This window comes from Pseudopodoces humilis, chromosome 9 (genome assembly GCF_049639895.1).
Source record: "Pseudopodoces humilis isolate 2021_Gansu_Grassland_sample_001 chromosome 9, ASM4963989v1, whole genome shotgun sequence".
Taxonomy (NCBI): Eukaryota; Metazoa; Chordata; class Aves; order Passeriformes; family Paridae; genus Pseudopodoces; species Pseudopodoces humilis.
Window position 1 is genome coordinate 26,268,842 of NC_142208.1, and position 22,590 is coordinate 26,291,431.

General features: G+C 45.9%; 1 protein-coding gene across 1 annotated transcript in view; it reads right to left on the reverse strand.

The window, feature by feature from the left end:
* XPNPEP1 (X-prolyl aminopeptidase 1) overlaps positions 1–4,979 on the reverse strand; it is a 31,278-nt gene extending 26,299 nt beyond the window's left edge. The window contains exons 1-3 of the mRNA XM_014250113.2: positions 4,939–4,979; positions 3,273–3,368; positions 459–589 (exon numbers count right to left, since the gene is read on the reverse strand). Coding sequence (XP_014105588.1) covers positions 459–575 — 117 coding nt within the window. The 5' untranslated portion in view covers positions 576–589; positions 3,273–3,368; positions 4,939–4,979. The remainder of the gene's footprint in view (positions 1–458; positions 590–3,272; positions 3,369–4,938) is intronic.
* Positions 4,980–22,590: the final 17,611 nt, after the last annotated feature.

The window sequence follows — 22,590 nt, forward strand, 5'->3', positions numbered from 1 at the left end:
TCCACCAAGAACTGAATCTAGCAAAGAGAAAACTCTGCAACTAAACCTTTGCTACCTTGCTTGAGAGTATGTACTTATCAGGAGGTGCAACTGGGGAAAAATAAAGCCCAGATAAAGCCTGTTCCTCCTCCCCCAGTAAACTCACTCTTCCCAACAGCCAGGATGGGCATAGAAAGTGCCCTGGCAAGCTCCCTTTCCTGCAGTGTGAACTCCCTGAAGACAATCTGATGAAAAGCTCTTGGTGGAACATTCACTCTGATTTGTTCCAAGAACATAAAAACCTCAGTCTTCTGAACAGACCCCAGAAACATTTTCCAACACAATATTTCTCAGGTTTCCCAGACCTTTATTCTAGAACCATTAAAGCGAGTGAACAAAGGATGATTTTAGTTATGCTTGGCTTTTATTTTCTGCAGGGAAGGAAATTATGACCATTCCCATAATGCATCCATCCATACCTGGTGGGCATCTCCAGAGGGCACTATGTAGGCTTGGACAGGCTCCTGTACATATCTAGGATTCTTCATCACCTGCCGCAGTTGCTTCAGAAGCTCTGTTGTAATTTTTGGACTCATCTTCCTACCTGCAACTAAAACAAAGCATGAAACTTCAGTGTTTCTCCAGCCATCCCAGGTCACCCACATGCACAGGCTGGAGGAAGCTGTCTCCACTGCAACTTCCCTTGAGGACAACACTGCCAACATCATCCCTCTCAGACCAGAATTTCACCTGTCTTGTCCCTTCATTCATGTCCTTTGAGAACAAGAAATCAGGTTAAGGCCAGAGAGTCAATGCTGGCCTGTCCTGGAAAAGATCCTTCCCACCTGGTGAAGGATGGCATGCCCTGTGGGGATACACATAACCTGAATGCACTGGTGAACCCCTTCTTGTGTGTGGACAGCACCAGGAACAAAGCACCTCAGACATACCCTATGACAGCCAGGAAAGGACTTGGCATGGGAGCCAAGTACCCACAGATCAGAATCAGTCCCACCTATGAAGTGCACTGAGAGAAACTTTCAGTTTTTTCACCCTAGGGCCGGGGATGCTGCAGCTTATACACCACAGGAGCACAGGCTGCTAGGAGAGGAAGACATGCTCACCAGGAACTCTGAAATGGATTGATTATAAATGCTTTTTTTAAGAAGTTTTACTGTAGCCCAGAGTTTCATGGTGAACTGGTGACTGAACTACCTCAGAGAAAAGAAATCTGCTCACAAGGACATTCAGAGGGATGAATTCACTGGCCACATTGACCTCAGGGCTGTATACTAGTTCACCTAGCAAGAACACAACTCTAACAGGAGGAACAGCCCATTGAGCTCTCACAAGGCCAGAGGACAACTAAGGATACATATAAGAATGTTCTCTAAAGACCTTTGGCAAATGCTCTGCAGATCTCAGCTGGTGTCAGGCAGGGGTGGGGCACAGCCTGGATGGCACACAGCAGATCGGAGGGAAAAACAAGGGCACAGGCCAGTCACCCTTCCTGGCTGTGTTTTTGCAATGGATGTGTCTTTGGCATTGCACTTAACACCAGCTTCTCAATGTGCTCCCCCAAAACCCTCACCAGCCAGCGCCAGCTGTGAGCACCCGGCACAATGATGCGTCAGGCCCTGCTGCTGTGCTGGCACAAGAAATGGCTGCAGTGGGAGGCACACACTGGCTGCAGAGGATGACTGGCCAGAAAAACTATGAGAACCAAGCAGCCTAAACCTTTCCAGAGGTTCTCCACCTTTTTCTTCACTCATATCTCCAAAGCATGCCCAAAGTGGAATAATCCCCTTCTTGGTTTTCTTCCCACTCCCTTCACATTTTGAAGAACTCTTATAACTTTAATGCTGTCACTTTCCAGGGCAAGATGGGTTATGTGCTGCTTGAAGGCCATGCTATGAAGTATTTTATTCTGACCAGTTAATTTCACACCTCATTTCACAGCCATGTCTACAAACAGGTCATAGACATGAGAAGCAAACAGCATGCAAGTCTCCAACATTTTTTGCTTATCCAGGCACTTACTCTATTTACACCTCAGTAGCTACCAGGAGTCCCAGATGACATTCCAGTCTTACGGCAAAATACAATAAGGCACAGTCCCTGCCCTGTGATGTTTGCCACCTAAACAGGAAGGCAGAAAAGCTTCCTCCCTTTCACAAGGTTTGATTTAACCAAGGTCACACAGTAGCGCTGTGACCAAGTCACAAACTGAGCCAAGATCTGATGCATTCAGGTGTAAAGAAAACCCAAGACCACCATTCACATGTCTCATCACAGGAAGTTTAGAGCACACCAGACTTGTGTGAGACTGACTCTGCCCACAGGTACACTGTCTTTTAAAACCCAGACCACAATAAGCAAGTCAAGCTTAAAAGGCACCATACACTATATCCACAAACTGGTATCTCATCCCTTTACTGGGGATTGCACCTCAGATTTCTTTCCAGGACAAATTTAATGGCTTTATACAGTGTTTGCAAGCTACACTGAACTTTATAATACTGTGATTGTTTCTGTTTGTCCTCCACAGCGAGCTGCTGTAACACTCTATAACATTGCTGCTGATTTATGTTCAGATAGAGTGAAACACACAGGAGAGAGAGCAACAACCTAGTGACTAGCCAGCAGAAAAGAATCTCTTCCTACAAACTCATAAGGACACAGCTTCTTTTCTTGAACTGTGCTTTGTCTCCAGGAGTCTAGAAGTCTCATATAAATAGGCAAGGCATGACAAGGCTTTGCCTTTTAATAAAGTCCCTCACTGACAAGCCATGGTTTTCTTAGCAAGATGAGATCCTCTCAAGGACAAAAAAAAAAAAATCATTTAAAAAGTACTCTCACTGTTGAAAGATCTGCTTGCGATATTAAAAACACAAGTAAAGTAGATTAGCAACAAAAACCATATTAAGGAGGACTTCTATTTTGGATAAACCCCATAGTATAAGACATGACTTTCAAAATATCCTTCACAAACTTTACAATAAAAATTGTCTTCAGTTTCTAGAGAAATAAAAGCTGTTTTCTCAGAGGTAGTTGGCAGCCATTTACTCTGGTCACCCCTATAAGTCTTAACATGTTGACTTTTCCTCCCTTGACCATAATTACAAACCTCTACAAAGTTAAAACAGCTTCTCTATCATTATTTCTATCATTATTTAATCAGTCCAGTGATTAAAACAAAACATGGCTGAAATTAAGGTAGTGGCTGTAGCAGTGCAAGAACCAGTCCCATTTCCTGCCCTAACATTTTCAAAGGTATCAGGCTCCCTTGTTACCTGTCTCTGCAGTTCCCCACACCTGGATGCCACTTGTCTCTGCTCACACAAAATACCATCCAGCTCTTTGCTTGGCCTTCATAAGCTCCACTGTGCCTGAGAAAGCAAAGGGCAAAACTGAAGTGGCTAACAAACTTTGCCCTCCCATAAAACATTCTCATCCCCCAGCAATGAGCTGAAAATGCATTAATACTATGTTATTGGTGGTTAAGATTAGAGATGCACCAAGGGTGAACCATGAGGGAACAGGGAATGTCAAGGGTCAGGCATTTGCTTGTCAAGATTTCTGATTAAATCTTGCAAGTGTGCTGGTTTATGCCCATTTGTTTTCTCAGTCACTCTGTCAGGGGCCACTCCCCATATTACAGACGGAGAAATTAAGGCAGAGCAGGAGTAGCATACAAAGTACCACTGTAGTATGACAAGAGTCAGAGATGGATCCCAAAATCTGTCACTGTCTAGACATACATTATCTACACCTCGCTCAGACTGCAGGAGGCAGTTCTCCAAGAGCCCAGAGCAGATCCTGCCTGGACAGCATCTCCATCAGACACACGGGGCAAAGAGCAACCACGAAAATGCTGCCAGAGGAACCAGACACGTCCTCCTGCCTCCCACATGCACACACAGCAATGGGCTGCTGCAAGCCCCAGCAGAGCCAGGGCCACCAGGCCCACTGTGTCAGGGTGTGTATCAGTGCCACGGTGGGGACGGGAGGCGAAGCCAGGGCTCGCTGCAGCTGGGTCTGCCAGAGGCTGCTGTGTTAGACCACCCTGAGTGTTTGTAGTGTTTTCTTCAGATATGCTCGTCCTTGTGATAATTTCCTCTCCGCTTTCTCTTTTATGAATAGTCTTGTTCAAAATAATCACTTCGGTTTGCATAGCCGGGAGCCAGCAGCACCACCTCAAAGCCAGGCTTCTCTGGCCTGGACTGGCTGCATACAGGGCAGCCCAAGCAGCCACACACTGAGGCACAACCCCGTTGCTTGTCCCCTCTCCACAGTACCTGCAGCACCTCTAACTCACCAAACTGAATGGCAGAACTGTTAGGGTTGAAAGGACCTCTGGTCCAATCCCCCAGCCAAGGCAGGGTCACCTGAAGCAGGCGACACAGGTACACATCCAGGTGGGTTTTCGATGTCTCCAGAAAAGGAGACACCAAGGCATCCCCAGGCAGGCTGTTCAGCGCTACTCTCATTGTAAAGAAATTCTTTCTCATATTGAGGTGGAACTTCTTGTGTTCTAGTTTATGGCCATTGTTCCTCGTCCTGTCACTGGGCACCAAGTCTAAGGGCCTGGCACAACCTCCTGCATCCACCCTTAAACCATTTATATGCACTGATGAGACCCCCCTCTTAGTCTTCTCTTCTCCAGACTGAACAGGCCCAGCTCTCACCTTATCTCCTCGTAACTAGGATGTTCCTGCCCACCTGGGCTAAAAGCCTCCCCCAGCCCTCCGCAGGACTGACAGAGCCGCCTGGGCCTGGCCACGCCGGCTGGGCCCGGCTGTCAGTGCTGGCTCCCCTGCAGGGCCTGGGCGCCCCGGCTGGGCCTGGAGACCCGCCGGGGACGGGCTGGAGGGGAAAGCCAGGCCCAGGCCGTGCCGAGCCCCCTCGGCCGGGCCCCGAACACACATCCCGCTCTCTGCCATCAGCCCGGACACCCACCCGGGGCTGCCCCCGCTCGCCGCGCCTCACCTGCCGCCGGCCCGCCCGCCGCCGCCACGTCAGCGCCCACGTGGGCCGCCAGGGCCGCCCCCATGGCGTCACTGTGAGGTCACGGGCCGGCCGGGCGGCACCGGCACCGCCACCGGCACCGCCACCGGCACCGCCACCGGCACCGCCGCCCTGCCCGGCGTGGTCGCCAGCTGAGCCCTGCGGGGAGCTCCCGTCCCGCCCCGCGGTGGCCGCGCAGGGCGCGGGGCTCCGTGTCCCGGGTGAGGGGAAGGCGCTGTGGAGCCCGGAGCACCGGAGCGGAGCGCCTGTCCCACACCTCGGTCAGCGCTTGCCTCCGCCATCCGCTTCGCTCTTGAACTTCCAAAAATCGTGGAGGAGCGACTGAGGCCGCTCAGGAGCGCGCCCGGCTCCGAGGAGGGCGGAGAGGAGCCGGGGCAGGACAGGAGAGGCTGGGGGCTCACACCTGCTCCCCAGCACCACGCTGGTGGACAGGTTGAAATCACATATTATGAAGGAGTTCTGTGCTGTTGGGGTGGTGAGGCACTGAAACAGGTTGTCCAGAGAAGTGGATGCTCCAGTCCTGGAAATACTCAAGGCCAGGCTGGATGGGACTTTGAGCAGCCTGGTCCGGTGCCTGTGGTTGACACAAGATGATCTTTAAGGTCCCTTCCAATCCAAACTATTCCATGGTCTATGAAAATCTGGTCATTTGCCATGCATGCTTCCTAACAAAAAGCCCTTCCATTGCCCTGCTCTGCCCTGGCAGTTTTTCACACGTGGGCTCTAAGTGAACCCTACTGACAGAAACAGGGTTCTGTTACAGAAAGGCACACATGAGAAGATCACCACCAAGAAAGGCTACAACAAAAGAAAAAACTGCTTTGTGACTGTGTCCAGGCAAGAGGAGGTTGCCTGCAGCAGCAAGCTTTTGGAGCTCTCCAGTCCAACTGCTAAAACAAAGCCAGCTTCAAAATTAGAGCAGTTTGTATGGGGGCTTTGAGTATCTCCAAGAAAGGAGAAGCACAGCCACCCTGGGCAGCCAGTGCTAGTGCTGACCACCTTGGAGCAAAAAGGTTTATTTCTGATACCCAGGTAGATTTCCCTCATTGCAGCTTGCCCTGTGACCTTTTGCTGTACACATCTGGAAAGGGTCTGGCTCCTTTTTCTCTCAGACCGTTCTCCAGGCTCAGCAATCCCAGCTCCCCTGCAGTCAAGCCTGGCCAGCAACTGGGGTGTTCTCCACACTGCAGATCCTTGGAATGCAACGTAGGGCACAGCACAGCAAAACTTGTAACCCAGCAGAAGAGAATAAAAGGTCTGTCCTGCAACCAGCATCCTAGCATTGGGAAGGGTCATTGGATGGGCTGGGATTGCAGACTGTCCCTGAGGAGGGACAGGAGAAAGGGGAGTGACCAGGACTGTTATAACAGGAAAGTTTTTTTCCTCATTAACCTCCTTGGGTGAAGCTAATTGCTGTTTCCCTATTATTCTCATCTTATCTTCCAGCCTTATCCACAAGGGACTCCTACAATCCCGGCAGTCTGGGCCAAAAAGGCCCATTTAGTTCATCACACATCAGTGTCCCCCTCGGGGTAAACTACAGCCGTGTATTGCCTTTGTGTTACTGACCACATTACGCTCACCCTGCAGAATATTTGCTGAGAAGATTCATTTCTTGGAAACCAGCCAGAATCCAGCGATGCTCATACTAAAGCACGTGTCAGGACATTTTAAAAGCACTGCAACATTGGCATGATGATCACGGAGATCATTTGCCAATGGTGAACTCTGCAGCTGAATCTAATCAGAGTTGTGAAATGGTCCTTTCAGCCTCCTCTGATTCATAATAACAGTAATAATAATAATTTGGGGTTAGATTTTGAATTTGGCTGTGGCTCTTAATAGAGGGTTGTGGAAAGCTGCACCTGCTGGAGCTGTGCACCAGCCCAGGGAAGGGAGAAGGATCAGTCAGAAACATTTCAAATGTTTGTCATGTGCCTTTCCAGCTCTCCAAGTGGGGACGCCTTTTCCTCTCCTGCAGCATTTTTAGTTTGTTTGAATTTAGGACAGTGGCTAAACACAAGGTAATCAGCCTGTGACAGTGAAATTGTTTGTTTGATTACTTTTTGCCAGCAAATCATTATTATAACACGTTGGGCTAGCTGATGGACTGTGGGAGCAGTGGCAATCAAATACAGGGAGGAAAGAAAATACTTTTTCTATGTGGGAGAGTGACCTGGGGAGCGTGCATAGTATGAAATAATCAAGCTGCTGGCAGATCCCAGTGTACCAGGGGGAGGACACGGGAGGGGAAAGCTCAGCATTTTCACAGAACTTGCTCCAGGTCTAGAGATGCCATTCCGCCTGTCTGCAGCCAGTCCAAGGAAAACAGCTAGCGTGAAAGCAGGTCTGTCCTGCCTCCTTTAGCTACAACCCCAGCACAAGAGGAGAGCAAACCAGGAGGATTGAGTTTGATTAATTTTCTCTACTTTGGACCCAGCTCAGGGCAGAAATAACAACCATCACTGTGGACAGACTATCAATGTGATATTGATGTCTCTATGTAATTTAAAATTAATTAAACCACTCTAAAACACCTTACTGCATTGTCTGGTATGTGCCTCCATTCTGTCTTCCTCATCAAGCTCTTTATTTAATAAAGGTTAAAAAAGTCTGTGTTCCCATCTCCTAAAAATATGCTAAGGGAAGCAGAAAACAGAAGGGAAAATATTGATGTCTGGAAGAGCTTCTAGGTTGTTACTGAGTGCCTGGTATTGCAGAGCCACATTGTTAAGGTTTCTGTACCCAGAGGTGACTTCTAACTGGTTCTGACTCATTGAGCACTAAAATTTAGATAAATTTGCTTTCCTTCCTTATAAAATTAATAATGACAAACTGATGGATATTCTGCATAGGATTGTCATTCCAGAAGAGTAATGATCTTGTAAGAAAATAAATTTTCAGATCACAAAGCATTTTGCAGGCATCTCCTGCCTATGCTGGTGACAAGTCCCCTGCAGTGAGCAGCCATGTCGCAGGTGGAGGTGTGACTGTGCCACCTGAGCTGCTGTCCTGCCTGTCTGCAGGGACCTGGGTTTGAACACTGCAAGCATCCCAGTGCCACCTGAGCCAGCAGGAGCAGCGTTAAGCCCATGGATGAGCCCTGAGGGGGTCTGGATTGCATGGGGGGGTTGGTGCATGCCCAGGCTGAATGAGCCAGTGGATTGCTGCTAAAGGCTTTGCCTGGATGAGGAGACAAGGTAGTGCTATTTATTTCGTTTGAATAATATATGACTAATAAGTTAAATAAGAGAAAGCAGAATGAGCTTTCCGGTTAAGTCAAAATGTTTGATGCTTGTTTCCTGGGCACTTTGAGTCTCTGGGAAGCTTTGAAGTGGTACTAATGAACTTGCCAATGTAGATAATGTAAAATCTTTAATAATTAATTTATCAGGCTGTCTATGATATATGTTCTGAAATGTTTAAAGAGATGAAACTATCCTTTCTAAGTGGTTGTTTGACCTCAAATAAAATGGTGAAAATTCTGATGCAAAGATCATTTATGGAAGCACTTGAATCTACCTTTCTTTGGATTATTTTTTCCTAATTGGGCTATCCTTTATGTCCTGATAATGCTGCTTTTGCATTAGATAACAAAAGAAAGGGGTGAGGGAGAAAGACCTGAGGAGTAGCAACCAAAATTCCCAGAGAACAGCCTCACCAAATGACAGAGCCATTAACTGTTGTAATCTTGATCTGCATCAAGTGATCAAGGCCAGGAAATAAGCCATAAAAGAACTTGCTTTATCTTATCAACCCTCCTATACCCATTATACTTTTATTGTGGTTGTAACTTTCATTTCCTTCACCTTCTTCTTTTGGGCACCTGTGGTATTTAGGTTCTTGCTTTGCAATCTAATCACCAAAAGTGATCCCTGCCTGCCTCAAGCATCCCACAGCCTTTTGATGGCAGATCAATTTGACACCTTGGTGAGGTTGTGGTGTCAGAAGGTGACCCAGAAACCAGTCTGTGACCAGGACTTTTTTTTTCCCCTCTCAAAGTAGTGCAGATTGTTGTGGGAAAGAGCAATAGAAACTGGGGATTTGTAGCAGGGGGCTGAGCATTTACACAGCTCTCACCAAGGACAAGGGGATGCCAGTAGTGTCTGCTAGTGGCTTGGGACATCTCCTGGCCACTGGACAGATGAAAGGGTGCTCTCAGCCTCACTTCCCTGACACAGAGGCTGGTGCTACCAGCATCATTGGGCTCTTCCATTGCCGTGGCCCCAAAGTGCCACAGCCTCAGCACGATTTCCAAGCTGGGAAACACAGCAGGAGACATGCAAGGGGTTGTGTGGGATCACTTCCTCCCTGCCAACACGCGTCCAAAACACATTTTACAAGGTTGCACACATGACTGAACAGTCCCTCCCATCCTGTGTGAGTGCTGGGATTGCCTGGACAATAACCCACCCTCTTGTGTTTGTGTTTCCAGGGGCTGTCCTGCAAAATGTCACGTGGAAGTTGTTTTACTCACAATAACCCAAGTGAGTTTGGCCATGCTCACATCTCAGTGCTGGCTGGACAGGGTCACATACTCCAGCCCAGGGGCACACCTGTGTCCATGTGGGGGACTTCAAGTGTTATCAGCCCAGTTTTCTTCCTATTTCCACCCTAGAAAATTACCTAACAACAATTAATGCCGGTGTTTTGGTAGTATGTTACAGCAGTGTTGTTATGTGCCAAGACAAGGAGGGGCCTGAGAACGGCAAAAAATTGTTTGTATTTTCAGCTCTCAGCTCTGAGTTAAATGAAGGTTTCAAACATGTGGCATGAGTCCTCTTGGATCGTGTTTAAAATAAATTTTGTATGTTTGGAAACAGTGAAACTAGAAACTGCAACAACAAATGTTGTGTTTGGGGGAAAAGATAGCAGGGAGAGAAGAAACAAGCCTATCTTGAGATCTTATCTTCGTTTTTCTTGGGAGGACAATTTATCTGGCCAGCACTGGAAGCTGATCATGGCTGGGTGGTTCCCAGCAGCCGCATTTGGAAAGGAAAGGGAGGCAGCAGTAGGCCAGGTAGATATCTGAGTACTTCCACGTCTGCTCGTCTAAGTTAAATTCCAGATGTTCAGGCTTTGCCTGTAAACCTTTAACAACGTGGATGAAAACGAAATGCTTGCTGCGTTCTCTGCCTGGCTCCATTTCAACACCAAACAGTGCACACACATCCCCTGTCACCTGCACTTGCCTCTTTACAAATGGCCCAGATTTGAGCCTTGTGGCTATTTCCAGGACTCCTTAGTTTTCCCCTGTCCATTCTAGCAGGAAAAGGGATGGGAAAAGCTAGATCTAATGTGTGCAAAAGAGACCACAGTGGTCACTGGTGCAACACTGGTGCCAAGTGCTTTAGGAGATCATTTGTTCAGCCTGCATAAAACTTCATTCTGCTGAGGAAATATATCCTGATGAATTGCATGTATTTATGGATATATTCCATATTTAAATTTTAAAATTGTGCTTATCACACAACAGAGAAAGCTATCCAGTTCCTGTGCTGCCATTCTTCCTCAAAGTCTTCACTAGCACAAACATTAACAGGGCTTAATGACCTGCCTGTGTTTTGGTCTGACACCTGGGAAGTATTTTTTTTACACAAGGTTTCCTTATCTGCTCCAGCAATAAAACTAATGGAGCCAGGTGTCTGCAAGGTCCTGTTTGCTTGGGAGGCAAATGAGAGCCCTCCTGTGAGTTCCTGCTATGGCTTGGGATAGTGGTACTTCTCCTAATGTTAACCCCAGTTTAGCATCTGGGATTGCCAGTGGATTTTGTTTCTAATTAATATCTGCAGGGTAACAGACATTTTTATTTGTACAAATATATAAAAGGGCCACATTTTACAAGCCCCAGTTCCCACCCAAAGTCAATGCCTTTGTGAGTGAGGCCCACTCACCTGCTGAAAAATCCCTTGAGTCTGAATGTGTTGAAATAATTTGGTGTCCCGAGCTGTATAATATATTAAATGAATCACAGTACAAGAAACAGATGTTTATTCCAGTGAGTGCAGGAGTCCAGACACAAAGTATTGGGTTACTGTCTGTCTCAGATAACAGTACAAAGCAGAGAAAAGTTGGGATTAAACATTCTCCATGTGTTCAGTGTAGAAACTTTAAACCTTAAAAATGTAGCCCAGGTTCTGTGCCTGGCCTTATGCCATGAGGCATTCCCTGGTCAGCACCTGGGCACAAACCTGGATGCTGGCACATGCCCTGCACATTACACCAAACTGTGAGGTTTAGGTGCTTTGCTTTGGTGTCTGGCCACATTCCTTAACTCTAATGCCCAAGGGACAGTGATCTGTAGCTAATATCTGTGAGAGATTTGGGACCATCTGAGACCTCATCTATAACATTTCAATTCTTTAGACACTGCTGTCCTGAGATCTAATGGCAGAACTGGGCTTTTCAAATTCACTGTTTTCCTTAAATAAAGGCTCATTATATTTGATTAGATGATTTTGTCTGTTAAACCAAAACTCTAGATTAGGAGTGAGAAAACCTGGGCTGATTTTTTTTTTTTTTTCCCTATATGAAACATGAAATATGAGGTACTCCAGAGAAGTCTGGGGGCTGGGGCATCTCTTTCAGGCTGGCTGCTTGACTCTTAGCAGCTCTGTACAGGGAATGTTTACTCAAAACTCTGTACAGGAGAAATCAGGAGCCTGAGAAAGCAAATGAGGTAATGAAACAGATTTCTGTAGAAAGATCATGAATATCCAGGAATGCTCCTTGCCTGCAACCTTTGTGCCCTGCACTGATTCCATTATCATCAGCATTACCCACATGGGTCCTGTTTGGGGTCATTTCTAAAAGACCTGTGGGTCCAAAGCTATGCTCTGTGCTTGGGGACACAGAGGGATCTCAGCCTCTGGCCCCACAGGGCAGCAGTCAGTGGAAAACAGCGTGACCAGATCTCCAGCAGCTCCTGTCACCTGCAAGCACTGTCCTTCAGCTGGCAGCAGTTGCGGAAAATGAAAAGCACCATTTTTACATTATAAAATCTATTTAAACAAACAGACCTTTGCTCAGAGAGAGCTTTGCCTCCTCCCACATCCCACCAATTGCTGTATCACAGGCAGTGCTTCCTGGCTGCAGAACCTGAGCTTCACTCATAATGAAGGAAAGATCTGCTGCTTCTTTTCTGTTCCTGTTTGCATCCCTCACCACGCTTGAAATGAGCTGTATCCTGAGTTATTCTTACACAAGCCTTCCCATTGTTCATGTCATGGGTTATGAATTCTGTCCCTTTGAAGAAATATGAGCCATGTTATGGAAAAGTGGGAATGATGTTGAGTCTGCACGAGATACTCATGGATGTGACATACAGGAAAAGGATGAGTGCTTTGCTCTGTCCTCATGAATGAAGCCACAGGAAAGAGGTGTGACAGGGCACTGGGTGAGCTGCTGAGAAATTTCCATGGTTCCTGATTCTGCACTAGCTCAATTTGCATCCTTGCCCTGCATTTTCATTGACTGAAAATGTTTCTCCTAAAGGGCTCCTTTGGCGCTAAAAGTCTTGTCTCTGCTAAAAGGTTTTTTTTTTAAATACCTAGCACTAGTGATTCAGACTTAATTTGTAACATTTGTGTCATGACAGCCCATGCTGATCAGGGCACATGTACCTCAGTACAAACATCACCTAGGATTGAGCAGGTTTTTTATATGTTGGGAAAAAGAGGCTGGGAGCAGCCCCACAGGAAGAGATCTGGGGCTTTGGGTCGATGGCAAATTAAATGAGTCAACAGTGCTTGTCAGTCAAAAGGGCCAACCATGTCCTGAGGTGCATCAGGCACAGCATCACCAGCTTGTCGAGGGAGGAGATTGTCCCACTCTGCCCTGCACTGCTGCAGGATACTCTGTGCAGTTTGGGGCTCCTCAATATAAGAAGGACATCAAACTATTAGAGTGTGTTCAGAGGAGTTCAACTAAGATGGTGAAAGGCCTCAAGGGGAAGACTGAGAGGAGTGGCTGAGGTATCTTGGTTTGTTCAGCTTGGAGGAGACTGAAGGGTGCCTTCATTGCAGGCTACAGCTTCTTCACAACAGGCAGAAGATGGGCAGGTGCTGATCTCTCTCGGGTGACCAGCGATAGGACAGATGAATATGGAATGAAGCTGTATCAGGGGAAGTTCAGACTGGACATTAGGAAAAGGTTCTTCACTGAGAGGGTGTTGATCTCTGGAACAGACTCCCTGGAGAAATGGTCATTGCACCAATTCTAGAGGATGCTCTCAGTCATATGGTTTATTTGTAGGTGAGGAGCAGGGAATTGGACTCAATGATCCTCATGGGTCCCTTCCATCTTGAGATATTATATGATCTTACGACAATCATTGGTCCCTTGCCCATCCCTCCACACTACACTGCTCCTATATTCTCATCAGTACTGCCAGCTGAGCATTTGCAAGCATGGGAGGAAACACTTTGTGCTGACAGAGTCCAAAAGTGCCTCTCTGATGGCTGCAGCCTCCTCCCCAGGATGCTATTACCAGCCACACAAGGGTGTATTTTGCTGGAACAGGGGGAAAAAACCAAAATGCCGCAGCCAAAGGCCTAGTGCAGGCAGGTGCTGAGCATCACCAGTCCAGAGCATTTGGAGTTTGCTGCTGGGGCTCTGTGCCTTGTCCCTGGGATCACTTGGCATTTCGTTCCCCCAGCCCCACTCTCAGCACTGGCAGTGCCCACGCTCACCAGCACGGGCTGCGCTGCCCTTTCCGAGCTCCTTCCCGTGCTCACGCCTCGCTCCTGGAGGCTGCTATCATGTGTAAAAAGGAAGGAGAAGGCAAAACAAGCGCAGCCAGGAATCATATAATATTACTGCAGTCCTGCCAGGAAACAGACTCTAGAAGTTCCTGTATTTAAAAGCCGGGAGATGAGTTTTATTGTTAGTAGTTGTTATAGCAACCTGAGGTGCTGGAGAGTAATACATGCTCGGCGCCTTGCAACAGACTGACAAGTTCAAGGCTGCTAAATCTTGTTGCTAAGGCAATGCAACACAAGGCGAGAGCCTAGAGAAATGAATACTGCTGACAGCTCATGCCAGCAGGCCTGGGCTGATTAAAAGGGAACTTTTAAAAGTGATGTTAACTTTAAAAGCACAGCAGCAGAAAGGAAAGGGGAGCACAGATATGGAGGAGAGGATCCAGAGGAGAAGCAATGGGTTAATGTCAAGCAACGGGTAAAGGAAAATGTTTGATTAAAAAGCAATGTGGCTGAACAAGATGTCTTAGCTTGTGATGCAAGAAATGTGCCACATTTTTGGAGGGCGTAAAAAAACAAGTCACAAAATCCTCACTTTTTAAATTTGTTTAGCCTGGGCACTACTGCTGTAATTTGAATGGGAACTTTGGCTTTTTCCCAACAGTGTTGACAGCAAAAATAATTTTCTCAGTGAATTTGTTTAGTGGCACGGATATTGTTGCTGCTGTAGTAAAAACCATCAAGTAGCTCAGTCAACTTTCAATTTTATGTTCATTTCCAGCCTTTCAAAAATGCTTCATGGCGAAAGGTTAGCTGGAAAAGAGATGAAGCTGCAAGCTGATTATTCTCTTCTGTCTATGATTCACTGTTAATGCTGACAGTACACTCTGAATTGAAGGAAGAATATTACCCCAAGGACCACAGAGTCAAAATAAATGATCGGTGCTGAAGAAATCAGGTAATTACATTAATTTCAACTACACATACAATATTTTGACATTGCTATGGGATACTAGGGTTCTAAAATTCAAATACTGCAGAAGTACCTCAGATACACAATGATCTCAGATGAACTTGTTGACTTGTCAATTGATTTGTGAATAAAAGCATAACATTTCTTGGACAATTATGACAGCAGTAGTCTGATCCAGTCCCACTTATGCCCCATATATTTTACATTTCCATGAATTATCAATAGCTAAAAATGACCTCATGTTTTCCTATTCAATGACTACTCCATCATGTGCAACTTGCAGTACAGTAGTACTTTACCTGACCAAATGCCCTGTGTGGGAATTTGTCCTTCTGGCACCTGTTGTGGATCATGGAAAAGTCAGGTCTGCAAGTACTTTATATTGTAGAAAAATGGGAAACCAAGACATGGGAAGTGATTTGCCAATTGTGCTGGATTTTTTTTTCTGTGCACTCCTTGGCAGAGCCACATCTATTGACCTTCATAAAAGTCAAGTTTTTAATTAACTGTGAAATATTTTTGTACTATTTTGAAGTTCTTAAGCTGTGGGCCAGGAAGCAGGCAGGTGACTGGTCATATGCTTGTAGCCATCATTTGGTTTTCAGCAGCTAAATTATATTCAAAAAAATCTAGCAATGTGTTACTTGCACCCTTACTACTGTTACTGGCATTCTTCCACAATTGCCATAGCTAGCTGTGAGATATTATACAATCAGAAAGAGGGGAAAAACTGGTTCAGGCAATTGTGAAGGGAACATGGCATTGCCCCAGAGGATGTTTTTATCTGGAGACTGATATCCGAGAATCCGAGATCTCGGCATTAGCTTTTTTTGTTTGTTTGTTTTTTAATAAGAAAGCAAAAAGAAGCTCTATTTTTAGTCTTGGTTTAATTTCTCTGCTGGTGATTCCACAAGTGGTGTTATTTCTTAATATATTTAGGAGAAGATTTTGAAGCCCTCCAGAATGTCCTTCCTTTTTCTGAAGGGAAGCATAAACAGAAGTCAGGCTAGTAAAAAGGCAAAACCATATGGGCAGGTCACACAGCAACATCAACATTTAGTTGAACTGCAGGACCCCAGAGCACTTCCAAGACCTGGCTCTCCTATCTGCAAGTCCCATCTGCCCCTAAAGCCTGTGACAACAGGATCCTTTTTGGAAGCTTTCTGGACACGTTTACCTGTTGTGTTGTGTGATGGTTCCTCCAGGACAGATGGGATGCACAGGGGAAGCTCAGACCGCCCAGAAGAACCACGGCTGGAAAGCACTGCAGCTAAATGCACCTTGGCACAGCCTCTAAAATATGGATGCACAGCCCAAGGGCATCTCCCTCCGCTTCCCTCTGCCTCCTGTCCCTGTTCCCTGCTGTGCACTTGCTCGAGAGCCACCCCCAGAGAACAGGGAAGCAATGTGGAGCTGGGACAGTGTGTCATCAAGACAGCTACTGATAGCAGAGCAGACAGAGCTATTTCCAGAATGATTAATACTATTAGCACATGCTAAAGCTTAAGGCTAAACATAAGCTTTAGAGGAATGGATTTTGATGTAAAAAGTGAATAAATGAGACAACTGTCAGAACAATGAGTGGTGAACCCAGTAAAGATTTTTAGAGTAGGAGATGCAAAGCACTGCCTGCTGGCTTGTTTTCACTGAACCTGCTGGTAAAATTCCCACTGCCCTTCAGGTTGGAGAAATAGCCCAGAAATAGCTTGTGGCACAGAGGTAACCCAACCAGCAGGCACCAAGGCTGCTCCCACAACTAATTAACTGCATGGCATTTGAGCAGAGGCACAGCAATGGTAACACCCTGAGATCCAAGGCACCGATCCTCCCCCAGCCCAAGCCATGCTCCACTGCTCCTGGAGCCTGTTTGAAGATCTTTGTGCTGCCCTTTACTGTACATACCTGGAGTGCTTTCAGGAGTACCAGTGTGAGGGCTCGTCTGTCACTGAATAAAAAGCACGTCTCAAAAGGGCCATCTGACTTATCCTGTCTTCTCATAATCCCCATTCCAGAGGTCTCAAATGCCATAATTGAAAACCTGCTGTTCATCTTCTGAAAGTCAGGTTTAACTTATTGTAAGCAGCTCCCAGAAGGACAGTATTTTGCATAATCAGTTACAGGGGATATGTGTCGTATTTTTCTGTTTTTCTTCTCCTGACATTTTCCTCACAGGAGAGCAAGCAAATAAAATGTAGGTACAGCTGTGCAATGTCCTCTTCCCTAATTCCCTTTTTTATCCCAATCATCAAATCTACTTGTTTTCTTTCGCCTAGAGCATTGTATGTACAGTTCTTAATTTCCTTTTTGAAAATTTATTCTTTTTTTCTTACATAAGACATCTAGAGAATAGATATCTTGAATGGATTCACCAAAATCAGGTGGGTTTGTTACTTTAGATCTGTGTCTACAAAGAAGTCCCAGGCTCAGGGCGTTTCTCTGGAGTAGCTAATTCAGCTTGGGCCCAGCCACATGATCCCCCTTTTGACTCTTGCCTTATGGCCTCTGAGGAATGCTGCATTGGCTGTGAGGGAATTACTAGGTCTTGGCAAGACATGTTAATATCTTTGCAAAGACTTGTTAGGGACCAAGACTTCAGCCTCCAACTATTTCCTCTGATAAAGCAGGGTATTCACAGCAGTTCATTAGTCTTGAATCACCAGTTTGACTTTGAGAGAAATGAAATTTCCCCAGAAACCAGAGGGACTCTGTAAGTAAAGCTGGCTGATGGTGCCTGCAGGCTTGGAAACAGAAGCAGTGTTGGATCCAGTTAGACAAATCAGTGGCTCAGGACACTTTAGTCAAGGGTTGGGAAAATGAACACCCAGGTAGAAGAAAGATTATGAATTATGTCCATACCTGCTGTAATGGGATTTGTAAGAATCTGTCAGGACACTGAAAAACTTGGAATTGGGCATGCAAATTTGTTATTTTCTCCTGAAGATCTGCCCATGTTCATACACCAAGTCTGTAGCAGCAACAGAATTACAGTCTTATTTTATTACAAGTTGTTTTGGGTATTTTTTTAACACTCAGTGCTATCTTTCCATTAGCATCCAACATTATACTGATAATCCTTGAAAGCATCAGAGCATGAGTATCATGTCTGCAGCTTGATCTCTCTGCAAGGAAGCTTGTTACACAGCATGGAAAGAATTTTTTCTATCTCATTTTGAATCATTGATAATAATATCACAAGTGAAGGGACTGTATTGTCCATCCATGAGATGGGAAGGAATCACTCCCACAGCCCCAGCACATTGCTGTCCCAAGCACCTGCTTGCAAGAGAGGCAACATCTGAGTTACACATTTTGCAAACCAAGAGCAGTTTTCCCAAAGTGTGGGGGGCACAACACTGGTGCACAGGACAGCGGGTCCATCACAGAACAGGTCCCTCCACACCAGCTTCCCAAAGCACTTGTGTCATTGAGCTGAGCTTCAGAGCACAGAGAAGAGAATATTAAAGGAACCTGAGAGCTGGCCCCTAGCAGCAGCCAGCCCCAGCAGCTGGAGTGCTCGATCTGAGGAAGGGTATCTATCAGTCAGATGCTCAGAAAATCCCAGCTGACTCACGGCCCCATTTCTTGGCTGCGTGCTGGCCTCTTTACACCTCTGGTGTTGGAAAAGGAAGCAAACAGCCAGTTCTCATGCATACGTTCAACAGCTTCGAAAAGCCCCCCAGTTGTAGAAAAACGCAGCAGAGCTGTGAGGTCTGGAGCTGGTTTCCTATCTGAAAGCCAGGCAGGATGCCGGATCTGTAGCTGCACTTCGGCTTGACAGAGGGCCAACTCCAACACCGCTGCTCTCATCTGCTTCAGTGTCAGCTGAACATTTGTGTGCCATTTCCCCATCCAGCATCATACAAGCCTAAACCAGAGACTAAAGTTCCTCCAGCTTTCTTTAGAGTGGTGGCATGAATTGCAGTCATTGTTCAGTGCCATTTGCTGTCACCCAACTGACACTGGGATACAAATCAGGGCCCCAGTTCAGCAGATACTCAGTGACTTGTCCCATCCCAGCCTCCCTTGGCCTGTGCATGTCCCTAGCTAGACACATGTTTAAAGAACTCACAACAGCCATGCTTAAGCTCTGAGAAGAAAGCATCCCAGCAGAGGGGCAGCAAACCAGCTCCATCACACCACTCACAGCAGGATGTGTTCAAGCCAACTAATGGGTAATCCTGTGTCTGTGTACCACAAATACACAAGATAACCCACTGTCCTGCTTGGCAGAAGAGTGTTATTGCCTCTTGGGAAACAAGCCTTCCTGGTCAAAGATTATCCTTGTAGAATAAATAATCAAACCAAACTAATGCATGTGTATGTATATATATATATATATACATATATATGTACAGTTCACTTGGACTCATATGACATGTTGCATATGCTTATGTGAGTCCATCTGATGGGGTAGAAACTGTTAGGGAAGTTGTAACTACACAGAAAGAATGGGAATTTTCTGGTGAGCCTCAGCATGGCAGAGACTGTTCTCAGAGGTCGTAAAAGACTTCTGCAGCCTGCTAATTATACACTAGCCAAATCTTATTACAAACAAGTAATAAGTATAGGCACGTTTGTTGGTTTTGCTAATGACATTAATGTCCTTCTTGATGATTTGCAGAGCTCCAGGAGGCCAGAGACTCAATTTGTACTGGTGTATCTCTCACTCTGGTAAAGTCTAGGAAACTCTGAATGTTTGATAGCTTTTCACCGTCTATCTTTACACAATCCAAGGTCTGTTTTCTGCACAGTAGTCTGAGCTGCTTCTTCTGCTGTATAACACACGCATTCAGAACTCTAATTAGATAGTGGATCTGTGTATTATTTTCTGGTATGTAAGTGATGGTATGTAGAATTACACATTATTTTTCTCAAAGGGAAATCGTGCTTTTACTCCTCCACAATTTCCTTATCTCCCTCAGCAAAACGGCTGTGACACTGAAGTCTGCTGTTTAGATTAATTTATCTTTCCCCTGTGGAGTCCCAAAGAGTTCAGATATCCCAGTTAAGACCACAGACTTTGCAATTTAGGGTAAATCATCACAGGGTAAGAGACAGACTTGGAATTGGTTAGTACACATTCTGAAGAATTACCAGGATTTGCTGGGCAGAGAGAAGCAAAAGTTTTTCTCTTCTCTCTATCCACATACCTCTGTGACTGATTTGTTTTGAGTTTCCAGTGTCTGTTTGCACAGACCTGATCCTCGGTCCCACTGCCCTTCTCCACTTCCTGTCTGAGAACAAATGGAGACAGTCAGCAGCAGCAATCTCACATCCTTTCATATGAAAACCACTGAACACAATTTGTCCCGCCAGGGAAATCAGTGCTTTAAGTATGTGAGCAATCCACTGACTTCATAGGAATATCTCTGGATGTTTTTTTCTGCCTGCTCTCAATGGCTGCAGTGACAGAAGGACATTGCCCTGAGCACACTCTTGCGTGCTGCAGGCAGGTGCCAGGAGCTCTGTGTAGGCACTGCTGGCCAGTGCTGCAATTTGGGGAGCCCTGCTGTGCTGGGGCAGAGAGCTCCTGCCCCAGCTTTCGATCCAGCCATTCCTAGCATTACACATCCCTGGGAATACACTCAGAAACTATGGATGAGGTCATTCCCAGGAGTCTGCTTAGGTATTTGGGGCCCTTGACACTGAGAGGAACTAAAATCTTATACTCTATGAATGGTTTTTAAAGGGAAAGTGGAACTCTTTTTATAGTACGTTAGCTGTTTGCTAATCTTGAATTGGTAAATTATTAACTCCTCTACAATTTGTTTATCCTTATTGTTAGATACTGCACTAATACGCATTCTTCTATCTTACTTGCCTCCTAAGAAGCTTTGCGAGTGACAGTTACTTATCAAAATCCAAAATAAAACATTATTCATTAATTAATATTGTTTATGCATATTAAGAAATCTGAGGCTGATTTCATTGAGCCGTGCTGTCCTTCCAAGGGATCCATCAAGTATGAAAAGCAACAGTTGGCCCAAACAGCTCTGAATATGACTTGATGCTCTAAACTTCAAAACATTTGTCCAGGAAATTACACCACATGCTCCTCTGTGGGCCCTGAGACAGAACAAAAAGCACAGCGTGCAAAGATAATCTCACCGCTGAGGATGGGGGATGACTGTCATATATTCAATTTGTCTTGGGGTAATGAAGAAGAAAGTGGAACTCCAGGATAGCTACAGAGGACCTTTTTCAGACTTACTGAGTCAATGTGCACATCAACCAGCCCCTGACCTTAGGCTCCCATATTTCCACGTTCCTCTCCCCCAGGCAGCTGCACTGGGCTTCCCAGCTGGTTTGTGTCTGGTGGCAGCACACCCATGTCAGAGATGGCACCTGAGTTCAAGTCACCATAAATGTGCTGACAAAGGGTCCCTACCTTGTTGTTCAACCAGCATAAACCTTCTGCCTCAGTGTAGATGGTGCTGAGCCAACAAACATGGGTTTCTTGATGCAAAGGACGCGCTGTGCTCCAAATGCATCATCAGAATCACAGATTAGTGATGTCTTTTTAAAAATGTGCTCTGAACATGAGTTTTTCCTTCCAAAAATAACTTTTATTTTGTTCATATTAGAAGAGCAGGATGTTCTTTCCTGTCCAGAAGGGATGAGGAGGAAATGAGAACTATGGAGTTCTTTTATGGTATGAGCTACTATTCTTCTGGACTAGTTCTGTGAATCTTGATTTTTTTCTCCCCAGGCTTAGCATTTTATTCCCCATGGACCTCATTTTGCATTCATTCATGCTGATGTTACTCCAGTGAAACACTCTTTGATATCAAAGGCATTCCTCCATGTTTACAACCTCTCTCATCCTAGGGCAATAGGCTCTAGAAGGGAGGCAACCTACTGAAGACAGTGCATGCTAAATGTCTCAATTCCCTTTTCAAATGAGATAAAGTCAGTTGCGAGACATGAGCGGGGGCAGAAAGCATCCTTTCCTGTACTCTGTGTTCAAGGAAAGAGACAGCAGTTTGGAGGAAATGTGAACGTAATAGACTGTACATTTGTATCCCATTGTACCAAGGTCTGACAGGAAACACTTGGGGTTTGATTCAGGAAAAAGTAAATCGTATCCCTTTATAATACTCTCATATCCCCGGTTATCCTGCAGTATTTGACTACATCCCTGTCTCTAATGTATATATTCTCACAGCTCTTTCCAGAATACCAGAAGGAAATCTGGTCACTAGGGAGCAGGGGAGGCATGGGAAGAGATTTTATAACATTTTCCATCCGATGGCCTTCCTGAGTGGCAGCAAAAGACCAGCAGCTCTTCACTTTTAAACCAAAGGGACTCCTGAACAGCTGCCGGTATTGACTGACACCATAAGCAGTTCCTCACATGAGGGAAGCTGCAAACACCAAACTTTGGATAATTTCTGAGAAGCCTCTGCCAAGCCCATGAGAGCTTTTTGTTGCCATTTGCCTTCACTGTAATGCGTAGATGGTCGCAGTGAGTTCCCACTGCATGCACAGGGCCAGAGACTCCTCAGCAGGCACTGGAGAACCCCTTGGTTAGAGGTTCACCCTGCAGCAACATGGAAAAGGTTCCAGCTCTCGGCATTTAGCAACTTTGTTCCTCACACAGCCCGCTGAGTTCTGTGGGATCTGCGCTGCTCCCTGGAAATGCCTTTAATCACTCCCAAGGGAGCCTGCCTCCCGGGATGAGTGGGGCAGGGAGTTGTTACTCTCCTTTGGCTGTGGAGAACATGCAGTACCACCAGGCTTTGGCATTTTGCTGTACAGCTCACGAAGCTGCAAAGATTGCAAAATAAACCAACCCCCCCCACGTGACCCAGAAGAGACGGATTGAGGACATAATGCCCTTGATTGAAAAGGGAGGCACCCAGGAAACCTTGTGGTATATATATATATATTTTTAACTAGAGCTAAAGTAAT